The 11,835-nt window shown below is 57.2% G+C and overlaps 2 protein-coding genes across 6 annotated transcripts; both read left to right on the top strand.

Annotated features, from left to right (window-relative positions):
• The first annotated feature begins 554 nt into the window (after nt 1–554).
• On the top strand, nt 555–4,525 carry IRGC (immunity related GTPase cinema). 3 transcript variants are annotated; one of them, XM_024978427.2, is made up of 2 exons: nt 555–654; nt 2,853–4,525. In XM_024978427.2, the coding sequence occupies exon 2, from the start codon at nt 3,040–3,042 to the stop codon at nt 4,435–4,437; it is 1,398 nt and encodes a 465-aa protein (XP_024834195.1). In that variant the 5' UTR covers nt 555–654; nt 2,853–3,039; the 3' UTR covers nt 4,438–4,525.
• Nucleotides 4,526–4,614: 89 nt separating this feature from the next.
• Nucleotides 4,615–10,699, top strand: LOC616722 (immunity-related GTPase family, cinema-like). Of its 3 annotated transcripts, none has more exons than XM_002695160.6 (3): nt 4,615–4,981; nt 7,762–8,408; nt 9,935–10,699. In XM_002695160.6, the coding sequence occupies exons 1-3, from the start codon at nt 4,941–4,943 to the stop codon at nt 10,588–10,590; spliced, it is 1,344 nt and encodes a 447-aa protein (XP_002695206.3). In that variant the 5' UTR covers nt 4,615–4,940; the 3' UTR covers nt 10,591–10,699. The 3 variants fall into 3 exon arrangements, with proteins under 3 accessions (XP_002695206.3, XP_059733551.1, XP_059733552.1); XM_059877568.1 differs by lacking the exon at nt 4,615–4,981 and adding an exon at nt 5,047–5,243; XM_059877569.1 differs by lacking the exon at nt 4,615–4,981 and adding an exon at nt 5,279–6,961.
• Nucleotides 10,700–11,835: the final 1,136 nt, after the last annotated feature.

Raw genomic sequence — 11,835 nt, forward strand, 5'->3', positions numbered from 1 at the left:
GGAAGCCCAAAAGGGAGCTTGGAAACCAGATACTGAATTGGGGTGTGGGTGCTGCCCCACTGCCCCATGGACCACCAGTCCCGGCCAGGACCAGGCCAAATTGCACGGGGCTCTCCCAGCCCTTCCTCCCAACTCAGCCAGAGCTGGCTGAGCTTAATCACCACCCACAGAGTCTACACCACCCTTGGTGAGGTGGGTGAATGGGTAGACAGTGCAAAGGAGGGAGAGTGAATGACTTGTTTGGGAAACAGTCCTGGGATGGAGGAGAAATAGAGGGTGGGATGGTGAGCAGGGCCAGATTCTCAGATGCCAGAGCTCGGATTGTGTGCTGGGGGTGATGGAGACCACGGGCGGGTTTTGAACAAGTCTTGGTGTCAGAAAGCTCTCTCTGGGTCCCTGGAGGGGTAGAGGGGGCTAAGGGCCCGAGACTACCCAGTGATGGTCCCATGAGCAGCGAGGGGCGGGGTCCCACAGCGGGGCTGGGACCCCGCCCCCTGACATCACCCTCACATTATTGCACCAGGGCTGGCTGACCAATAAGCTGTGGTTTGCTACTATAATGGGTCCTAGCAACAGGCCCTGATCCTGTGCTAACAGGAGAGGAGGCCCCACCAGCGGGGAGAGTGAAGGGGAGAGGGAGAGCCCGCAGGGCAGGTGAGTCCCCCCGAGGGCAGCTCCCCTTGTCCAGTCCCAGGCCCAGCTCCCTCAGCCCCTCGGTCCACCCCAGTGGCCACTGGCCTGTCCGCCCCTTGCACTGAGACCTGTTCAAGGATTCCCCTTCTCCTCTACCCAGACCACGCTCTGAGATGGGTTAGGGGTCGGGACGCAGGAGGGACTGGGTTGAGCCCCAGGGTGAAATGCCCCCACCTGGGATGGGTGATCAGATCTGGCGGGAACAATGAAATAAGGACTGTCTTCCTGCAGAAGGTTGGGTGAGGATGGGGCCAGGTGCAGCTGAGGGGAGAGAGGAGAGGTAAAGACACGTGATTGAAGGGAGAGCAGCTCTTCAGAAGGACCTGGGTTGGAGCCCTGGCTGTGCCTCTGAGTGGGGACCTCTCATGTCTAGTCTGAACCTCAGTCCATCTCCATCTGATGGGGACACTGATCCCTGACCTGAGCATCTCTCCCAGGGTTCTCTGAAGAGTCTTTAGTCAATGAGGAAGTGTATTTTAGAGGCGATAGACAAGGAGAGTGTGACATCGGGAAGAGGGAGGGCCAGGGAAGCTCCCAGGTGAGGAGGAAGGATCTCAGGAGAGACCACCATGACAGGCTCATGGAGGAGGGAGGGGACTTAGCCTAGCCAGCCCTGCCAAACAGGGCTGGGTGTTTAAGGAGATGCCCAGGGTGGGGGCACCCCTCCCATGCCTGGCTGAACCCAAGAATATCTTCAAAGGTGACCTAGAGACAGACAGGTGATGGGGCTCATGATGGTCACAGAAGCCCTGTGACGTGGGCAAGGTTATCTTCCACCATGCAGGTGCTACAGCAGAGGCTCAGAGAGGGCAGGGATGTCACACAGCCAGGAATATTAATAATGATGGTAACAGTGATGCTGATAATGCAGACCACCTGCTCTGAGTCGGGCACTAATTTTTTTTCCAGAGAAGTTTTTATTTGGGCCTTAAGCTTTTGAAAATAAAGTTTAGAGACATAGCGTATGAATACCACTGTAATACACATGAAATATTCTATCAGACCCTAAAAATTAACATAAACTTCCTCATAGTCAACAAAATAGTGGCTGGGTGCTGATTTCATTTGATAAGTTGGCTACAGCACTTTAATTATCATTTTACATCTATCTAGGTGTAGCTGAAATTCAAAATGCACATCAAAGTAAAACTATATCACAGCTCAATGCCAGGCTAAACGTACTTGGCCTCTGCAGTAAAATTCACAATGGGTTCTGTTGGACAGATACCGGGTTGGGCACTATGTTAAGTGCTTTTTCTGGATGAACTCATTTCATTCTCAAAAGCTCTAGGAAGTGGTCTGCTATAAGGCTTGCAGATCGCTTTGATCTGTAAGATGAGGAAAGTGAGGCAGCGGTCAGGAACTTGCCCCAAGTCTCTCAGCTGGTGTGCGGTAGGGCCCGCCTGGATGGAATCCCAGGCAGTGTGGCTCCAGGGTCTGGGTCCCTTTGGCCATCACTTCTTGCTGCTTCTAATCACCGCAGAGGCAGCAGCGGGAGATCCACTGCTCCCTTTTCCTGGGCCCAGGAGCTGAGTAAAGCCCCTTCCACTGCAGGCCTGGCTACATACACAAATTGCAGGGCCCAGTCGAAAGTGAAAATGCAGCACCCTTGCTTCGAATGTTTAGAATTTTAGTCAATGTCAAAAGAGCATTAAGGCAAGAGCTGGGTTTTGTTTTTTATTTATTTTAAAATTTTATTTATTTTATTTATCTGGCTGTGTCGGGTCAATTGGGCTCTCTAGAGGTGGCACGCAGGCTTAGTTGCCCAGCAGCATGCGGGATCTGTTTCCCAACCAGGAATCGAACCCCATTCCCTGCTTTGCAAGGTGGATTCTTAACCACTGGACCACCAGGGAAGTCCCAGGAGAGCTGGGCCTTTTAATGTGGGGCCCCATGTGACGGCATGGGTCTCAAGCTGCCCACAAAACGGTGGGAGTTCCTAGGGTTATCCCGAAGACTCCTCAGTGCCCTGGAAGGCAGGTCAGTCATTACACTCATTAAGCAAGAATCGAACAGGCTCAGAGAGGTGTGCTTCGTTTTGCCCCAGGTCACACGGCAGGTTAGTGGCAGAGATAGGATGGGAACCTGGGGCCACCGACTACAAAGCCCCCTCCCTACCTCCTGTCTAAAAGGTGTCCCGGGTTTGTTTTTTTTTAAAGGAGAGGGCTGTGGGGCTCCAGAGAGACTTCCTTTATAGCCCTGGTGTGTCTCTCCCTGCCCCACGCCACGTTCCAGGAGGCCTGAACGGCTGGCTCCCTTCTGCTCTCCCCTCCGCAGACACTGAGGACCACGCGTCCGTCCGTGACTCTCCCCCACCCCCCCGCACCCTCTGACCCGCCAGTCACCATGGCTACTTCGAAGTTGCCAGCGGTGTCCGGGGAGGAGGAGACCACCATCCTCATGGCCAAGGAAGAGCTGGAGGCCCTGCGCACTGCCTTCGAGTCGGGAGACATCCCGCAGGCCGCTTCCCGCCTCCGGGAGCTGCTGGCCTCCTCGGACTGCACCCGGCTGGAGGTGGGCGTCACAGGCGAATCGGGGGCCGGCAAGTCGTCCCTCATCAACGCCCTTCGCGGCCTGGGCGCCGAGGACCCCGACGCGGCCCTCACCGGCGTCGTGGAGACCACAATAGAGCCCTCGCCCTACCCGCACCCGCAGTTTCCAGACGTGACCCTGTGGGACCTGCCAGGGGCCGGCTCTCCCGGCTGCTCGGCGGACAAGTACCTGAAGCAGGTGGACTTCGGCCGCTACGATTTCTTCCTACTTGTCTCACCCCGCCGCTGCGGCGCGGTGGAGACCCGCCTGGCCTCCGAGATCCTGCGCCAGGGCAAGAAGTTCTATTTCGTGCGCACCAAGGTGGACGAGGACCTGGCGGCCACGCGCATGCAGCGGCCCTCGGGCTTCAGCGAGGGGGCGGTCCTGCACGAGATCCGCGAGCACTGCGTCGAGCGGCTGCGCGGGGCCGGCGTCCACGACCCGCGCGTCTTCCTTGTGTCCAACCTCTCGCCCGCGCGCTACGACTTCCCGCTGCTCATGTCCACCTGGGAGCGCGATCTGCCCGCGCATCGGCGCCACGCCGGCCTGCTGTCGCTGCCGGACATCTCGCTGGAGGCCCTGCAGAAGAAGAAGGACATGCTCCAGGAGCAGGTGCTCAAGACGGCCCTGGTGTCCGGCGTCATCCAGGCCCTGCCCGTGCCCGGGCTGGCGGCCGCCTACGACGACGCGCTGCTCATCCGCTCGCTGCGCGGCTACCACCGCAGCTTCGGCCTGGACGACGACTCGCTGGCCAAGCTGGCCGAGCAGGTGGGCAAACAGGCGGGGGACCTGCGCTCCGTCATCCGCTCCCCGCTGGCCAACGAGGTCTCCCCTGAGACGGTCCTGCGGCTCTACTCCCAGTCGTCCGACGGTGCCATGAGGGTGGCCCGGGCCTTTGAGAAGGGTATCCCCGTGTTCGGGACGCTGGTGGCGGGGGGCATCAGCTTCGGCACCGTCTACACCATGCTCCAGGGCTGCCTGAACGAGATGGCCGAGGATGCCCAGCGCGTCCGCATCAAGGCTCTGGAGGAAGAGGAGGACACTCAGCCCGATGTCAGCCTGGAGGCGGCTGGTGACAACGGAGTGGAGAAACGGGGATCCGGGGAGGGGAGCATGGAGGAAGCCCCCCTCTCGACCCGCCGGAAGCTTGGCCTCCTCCTTAAGTACATTCTGGACAGCTGGAAGAAGCGAGACTTGGCCGAAGACAAATGAAAGTGCAGCCCTTACCCACTGCCTCACCCACAAACCAAGCCTTTTGAAAACCCACCAAACAATCAAAAAAGGCCTAATGTGGTGAAAATGAGAGATGCAGTTGCTGAGTGGGGACGGGGTGGGGCGGGCTGAGGGAGGCGGGTGGAGGGAGGCCCAGGGCCAAGTCCCTAACTGAGGATAGGAATTTATCTTGGGAGCCAGAGGTTCAAGGTGTGGATGCGGGTGGGCAGGACTCTTAAAAAAAAAAAAAAAGCCTCTCTCTCCCCTGATCCCCAAGTGGCCATGGCGGGTGGAGGGGGGGTGTTGGGGGCAACAGGACAGCCTGGCCTGGAGCCAAGCCAGGAGCCCCCTGTCAACGTAGGTGGGTGGCTGAATGGGCCCTGGGGCCTGCATTCTCGTGTCCCTTTCTGAGAACTCCAAAGGTCTGCTCTAGTGGGGGAGGGGCAGCCAATTGGTACTCGGGCTGGGCACAATAGTGCCTAGCAACCAACTGAGTGAAACAGATGCCAGGGAGATGGGACATCCTGAGCCAGCTCTGCTGCCTGTGAGTGATGGGGGGTGGGGGAGGTGTGGGGAGCAGGGAGGGTGCAGCCAGGTGGCCACTGGACTGGCCTCTGTGCAGAACCTGGGGACACAGAATGAGAGTGGGGGTGGGTGGGCGCGTCTATGAGCATCCACGGAGAAAGGAGGCGGGGACGGCACCAGCCCCCTGGAACAAACCTCATTTCAGAAAGATGGCCAGCGTGTCTGCATGTGGATGCGTGCGGGAATGAGCTTGCTGGTGTGCCTGACTGGGAGGGATCTTGGTAAGCCTTGGTGATTTGGATGCTGCGGGTGGGTCTAAGATTGTGAGTGATTGGCTGAGACTGGGATTCCAGGTCTGTGTGTGCCTAGCTTCATGGCTGGGAACAAATTTTGGGGATGGTGCTGTAAGGCCGTGGGTCTGACAGGGCACCTGTTGGGATTTCTGAAGCTGCACGAGGTTTCAAAAGACACGGGGTGTATAACACAGTGAGGCGGCCCTGGGACCTCAACTGCTTGCCACAGCCCCTCCGCTGTGTGCTGGGCTCTCCAGCTGGATACAGAAGTGAATCTGACACCCTTATCTGCTCAAACCAAAACTCACATGCTGAGTCGAGGGTCACGCATGTTTAAAAAGGAATCACCAGACTGGGGCACTTGGACAGGACAGGGGCTGCCCCAAGAGCATCCGTGGACTGGGACGAGGGTCCAAGGAAGGGTGGGATTTGAGGAATTCACAGGGTGGTTCTGGTGCAGTGGAGATGGCCTCACTAACACTCCCTGAGCTGTTCCAGGACCTGATGATGGTTCTAGCCTCATTGTACATATGTGTATGTGCATGCGTGCTCAGTCATATATGATGCTTTGCGACCCCATGGACTGCAGCCGGCCAGGCTCCTCTGTTCATGGAATTTTCCAGACAAGAATACTGGAGCGGGTTGCCATTTCCTACTCCAGGGCATTTTCCTGACCCAGGGATCGAACCCACATCTCCTGCGTCTCCAGCATTAGTAGGCAGAGTCTTTACCATTGCGCCACCTGGGAAGCTCCTCTCGCCCCATCTAGGGGCCTCAAATCACCCCTGACTCTGGGAAATGGACTAAGAGGGTCCACTTTTACCTGGGGTGTTAAAATTTCTTTGTTGAAGAACTCTCTGCTTTGCAAAAAAGATTCCTGTCTTCCCAGAAGGCCTCCCATTGGCTCTGCGAGGACTATTTGGGGTTCACATGGACCTTTCTGCACCAAAGAGGGTACAAAGGATCAAGGATATTCCAGATGCCCAAGGGGAAATCCCCATGGTAGGCATTTCTCAGATGCATAAGAAAGACAGTCTCTTTCAAATCCATTCTCAAAAGGCACAGCCCACATCCCTATACCTGAGGACCCTCGGACTCACTGGCCCCAAGTGGCTGGGATGGAAAGGTTGGGCATGCTCTCAATACAATGGGCCTGAGGCTAAAAGAGAGAGCCTAGGTGACCACTGTCCCCTGCTTCCAACTGGTGGCCTCATTCTGTCCTGTCCCTTCTGCCTCTGTCTCTCCCTTCCCCCATCTCCACCCCCAGCCCCTGTTCCAGCTCTTGGCCCTGCCCACCCAGGTCCTGCCCCCACCCCTCCCCTTGTCTCCCAGGCCCCAGTCTCCTGCACCTTAAGGTCATGGAGGGCTCTTTGGAAAAAATTACTGGCTTCACCACGAGACTTATGGGATCTTAGTTCCCCAACCAGGGATCGAACCTGGGCCCTCGGCAATGAAAGCGTGGTATCCTAACCACTGGACCACCAAGGACTTCCCAGGAGGGCTCTTGGTAACGTCCCCAGTGGACCTCTCCCTTCCCTGCTCAGAACCCTTCCACAGCTACCCACAGATAACGATCAAGTGCAGCCGGATGCTCCACGCCCTTCCCAAGCTGGCCTCTGCCTGAATCTCGTCAGCAGTAAGACCCCGAGTCTTCCTAAAACAGTAGGGCTTGGAGGGTTCTGAGGAGTCATCTTTCCAATCCACAGGTGAGGAAACTGGCGCCCCCCACCCTTCACGGAGAGGAAAATAAAAGCCCCGGAGGGGCTGTGACTTGGCTGGTGTCACCTCTGCAAATCCCTGGCACGGCTGGGACCAGACACAGTCACACAATCCCAGGATGTGAGCGTGGCTGCCCCACCCATCATATGGACTTGACAAAATCATGCGTGTGGTTAGAAGAGTGGCTGGCCCCTAGTAAACCTCAAATAAACCCAAGCTATGACTACCAGTGATGAAGGTTCCAGCTCTTAATCCTGGTGCTGGGCGCGTGGTAAAACCCCTGCCCCCTTCCTCAAAGTTAAGACTTTGAATTCTAGGGCCAGAAGACCTTAGCCCCATTCCCAGTTTTCCCACGCATTAGCTGGAGGACCTTGAAGTGAAGTCGCTCAGTCGTATCCCACTCTTTGCGACCCCATGGACTGTAGCCTACCAGGCTCCTCTGTCCATGGAATTTTCCAGGCAAGAGTACTGAATGGGTTGCCATTTCCTTCGCCAGGGGAGGACCTTGGGCCTCATTTATTTTCTCAATGCCAAATGTGGATAAGAAGGGAGGGAAATTTCTTCTCCAGCTGGTTTGAGGATTTGTAGTATTTGAGGATACTTCAGGAGAAGCTGGCGGTGATGAGTAAATGTGAATTAAAATAAAGTGCTTAGCACCAGACTTGGCATCTTGTAACACCCTCAGCGCTATTACTGGTGATGCCACAAATACTCTGGGAAAGCTGAGGGATGTAGAGAAGATAGGGCAACTCAGAGTGAAAACACTCCTTTCCCTTCCCTGTCCAAGGTCATCAGGTCCTGAAGACGGAGAACTGGGGGTCCGGCAGCCGATGGCCAGCGAGGTCTTCCAATCATGCCTCAGCCAATGCAAGATCCTGGAGCTCTCAAAGGACACCAGGGCCCTGAAGGAGGCCTTTGAGGCGGGGGATCTGCCAGCAGTCGCCGCCAAGTTACAATCTACGCTTCATTCTCTGGAGAACGTCCGGCTGGACGTCGGCGTCACCGGGGGGATGGGCTCAGGCAAGTCCACCTTCGTCAATGCTATCCGGGGGCTGGGGGACGAGGACCCCAACTCGGCCTGCACGGGCGTGGTGGAAATGACCGTGGACCCCACACCGTACCCACATCCCAAGTACCCCAGCGTCGTCTTCTGGGACCTGCCAGGCGTCGGCACCCCCGCCTTCCGGGCTGACAAATACTTCCAGCGGGTGCAGCTCTTCCGGTATGACTTCTTCCTCATCATTACCTCCGAGAGCTTCACCACCGACCTCGCTGAGCTGGCTCTCGAGATCCTGCGGCGGGGCAAGCATTTCTACTGCGTCCGCTCCAAGGTGGACGTGGACATCGCCGCCTCCCGCAGCCGCCGCCCCAGCTCCTTCTCGGAGGAGAGGGTGCTCAACCAGATCCGGGACGACTGTGCGCAGCGGCTGGAGGGTGAGGGGCAGGCTCTGGGGGGCTGGGTTATTTATTTATTTATTTTGGATGCACAATGCGGCTTGCAGGATCTTAGTTCCCTGAACAGGGATTGAACTCCGGCCCTTGGCAGCGAAAGCATTGAGTCCTAACCACTGGACTGCCTGGAAATTCCTATCTTATTTTTAATTATTTTATTTATTCATTGATTGGGGGGGGCTTGATTCTTGAGGGATTACCCCAGTTCCCCTGCATCTTCCCACTGAGGCCCAAGGTGGGGTTAAGGCCACCCAGTTATGTGGCCCCTGTTGGTGAAATGCCGCTTACAGCTGCCATTTCAGTCACAGATGATAGAGACCAGTCACTTGCATTAAAGAAAAGAAAGGGTGTGTGCGTGCTGTCGCTCAGTCGTGTCTGACTCTTTGCAACCCCATGGACTGTAGCTTGCCTGGCTCCTCTGTCCATGGGGCTTCTCCAGGCAAGAGTCTTGGCATGGGTTGCCATGCCCTCCTCCAGGAGATCTTCCCAACCCAGGGATCGAACCCTCAGTCTCTTACTAAATCTCCTGCATTGGCAGGCCGGTTCTTTACCACTAGGGCCACCCAGGAAGTCCCACTGGCCAATGCAAATGCTATGCACCCACGGCCATGCTGACACACCTCTGGGCCGGGGCCCGGGGGCCAGCTAACAGTTCTTGGGGGCTCACCAGAGGCCAGGCACTATGTTCACAGCTCATTTCACCAGCGTGACATTCCTAGGAGGAAGGTACACCCATCCTCTTGTTTTACAGATAAGTACATGGACTTCCCTGGTGGCTCAGACAGTAAAGCATCTGTCTACAATGTGGGAGACCTGGGTTTGATCCCTGGGTCGGAAAGATCCGCTGGAGAAGGAAATGGCAATCCACTCCAGTACTATTGCCTGGAAAATCCCATGGACAGAGGAGCCTGGTAGGCTACAGTCCATGGGGTCGCAAAGAGTCGGACACAACTGAGCAGCTTCACTTACTTATTTACTTATAGGGAAGCCCAGAGAGGTAGGTGTGGTAACTAGCCTGAGGCCACACAGCGAATAGGAGGGAGGCTGGGATCTGACGGAGAAGGCAATGACACCCCACTCCAGTACTCTTGCCTGGAAAATCCCATGGACGGAGGAGCCTGGTGGGCTGCAGTCCATGGGGTCGCTAAGAGTCAGACACAAGTGAGCGACTTCACTTTCACTTTTCACTTTCACGCATTGGAGAAGGAAATGGCAACCCACTCCAGTATTCTTGCCTGGAGAATCCCAGGGACTGGGGGAGCCTGGTGGCCTGCCGTCTATGGGGTCGCACAGAGTCAGACATGACTGAAGCGACTTAGCAGCTGGGATCTGAACTCAAGCAGCCTGGCTCCAGGGCTGATGCTCTTAAGCCACGTGCTATGTAGACACAGCTTATCACCCCCCCTCCCTCCCCCACCCTACCCCCCCCACACACACACAGGCAGCTGTCAGGACACCTGGGTCTGCTCAGTGGGGAAACTCACCCAAGGTGCCCTTGTCTCCTGCAGCACAGGGACTCAGGGACCCCAAGGTCTTCCTGCTGTCCATGTTCGAGCTGGGCAAGTACGACTTCCACCTGCTGGAGGAGTCAATGGTGAGGGACCTTGAGAGTCACAAGCGGCATGCATTCCTGGTGGCCCTGCCCAACGTCTCCAAGCCCACACTGGAGCGGAAGGCGGCCTCGCTGAGGCAGCACACCTGGCTTGTGGCCACGGTGGCCTGCGGGGCCAACCCAAGGCCCGTGCCAGGCCTGCCGGAGGTGGCGTGTGACCTGTACATGCTCACCCGGGCCCTGGAGGGCTACCGCCACAGCTTCGGCCTGGATGGGGGATCCCTCGTCAGGCTGGCAGAGCAGACAGGCCAGCCCTTGCACAAGATCCTGCAGGTGCTCCAGGGCCCGAAGACCAAGGTCACCGAGGTGCTGGTGGCAGAGCTGCTGGGTCAGGCCTCCGGGGATGCCTCGGCCTTCAGTCAGAAGCTCCTCAACGTGCCCATCCTGGGCTCCCTGGCCTCCTGTGGCCTGTCTTTCGCCACCGTCTACCGGATGCTCCGCACCTCCCTGGACGTGGCTGTCAGTGATGCCCAGAGCGTGCTGGTTCAGGCCTCCCTTGACAACCCCGACCGCAGGCTCCCAGATGGTCAGTGGTCCCAGCCCAGCGCCTAGGCCAGCCAGAGGTGGCAGCGAGGGGCTGGGAGCCTGCAGGCTCTGTGCTCAGGCTGGGGGGGTGTTGGGGGAGGGGAAGGAAGAAACTCTAGCTCCTAACTGTCCTGGACTGAGCCGTGTGCTGTCTCATGCTTTTGCGCCCTGGGTCTTGTGCCCTCTCTGGCCATGGCCCCTACTTTCCCTCTTCTGGTGAACCCCGCATCAACCAGCAGTCCCATGGGAATCGCGGGGAGGGGACAGACACGGGCATGCTAAGTTGTGACAAGGCAGGGAAAAGCCAGTTGCCTGGCTGGGGAGGGCAGTCAGGAGGGTGTCCACCACGCAGGTCAGGGTAGGGGGACGGGATAAGGCAAAGGGTTCAGAAGCATTTCTGTAAGAGGGCAGTGAACAGTTCTCAGTAATCTTGGGGGTCACAAAGGGAGATCCTGCTTAAGGTCTTAGGCAGTGTGTGGCAGGGCCAGAGCCTGCCCTGGGCCTCGTAACTCTTAGACTTCTGGCTAGACCTGCTCTGAGTCTGCGGCTTCCAGTCAGACTTGCTCTGAATCTGCAGATTCCCCACTTTCGGCCAGGCCTGCTCTGAGGCCAGAAGTTTGCTTTCTTCCCTGTCCCCCTACCTTCTTCAGGCTTCCCAGGTGGCTCAGATGGTAAAGAATCCGCCTGCAGTTCAGGAGACCCGGGTTTGATCCCTGGGTCGGGGTGGGAAGATCCTCTGAAGAAGGGCATGGCAACCTACTCCAGTATTCTTGCCTGGAGAGTTCCATGGACAGAGGAGCCTGGCGGGCTACAGCCCATGGGGCCGCAAAGGGTCAGACATGACTGAGCGACTATCACTTTAATTCACCCTCTTCAGCTGTACCTTTTCCTCCAGAGGCCAGTGCCCCCGGGGCCGCCATGACCTGCACGCCAGGACTGCGTACAGGCTATCCCCCAGAGCAAGGGGAAGCCAGGGAGACCAAAGTGGCACGGGGGGCGGGCTGGGCAGGCTGGCTCAAGCCACTTAGACTGGAACCAAGCGCTTTACTCAAAGGTGGAGTGGCATCATTGGAGGGTCAGGACTAGTTTGGGATTAGGGTGTGGTGACCAGACCAATTCGGAGACGTATTTTGGGAAACACTGAACTAGGATGGTGTGCTGTATTTAACTGAGTAGGGGAGGGCAGGTTCTATAATGAACTGAATGGTGTATTTAATTGAGGGTTAGGTTCTGGCTTTGAAGGGAGGGGCCATTTTTCAAAGAGTAGTTGAG

This window comes from Bos taurus, chromosome 18 (assembly GCF_002263795.3).
Source record: "Bos taurus isolate L1 Dominette 01449 registration number 42190680 breed Hereford chromosome 18, ARS-UCD2.0, whole genome shotgun sequence".
In the NCBI taxonomy this organism is placed as follows: domain Eukaryota; kingdom Metazoa; phylum Chordata; class Mammalia; order Artiodactyla; family Bovidae; genus Bos; species Bos taurus.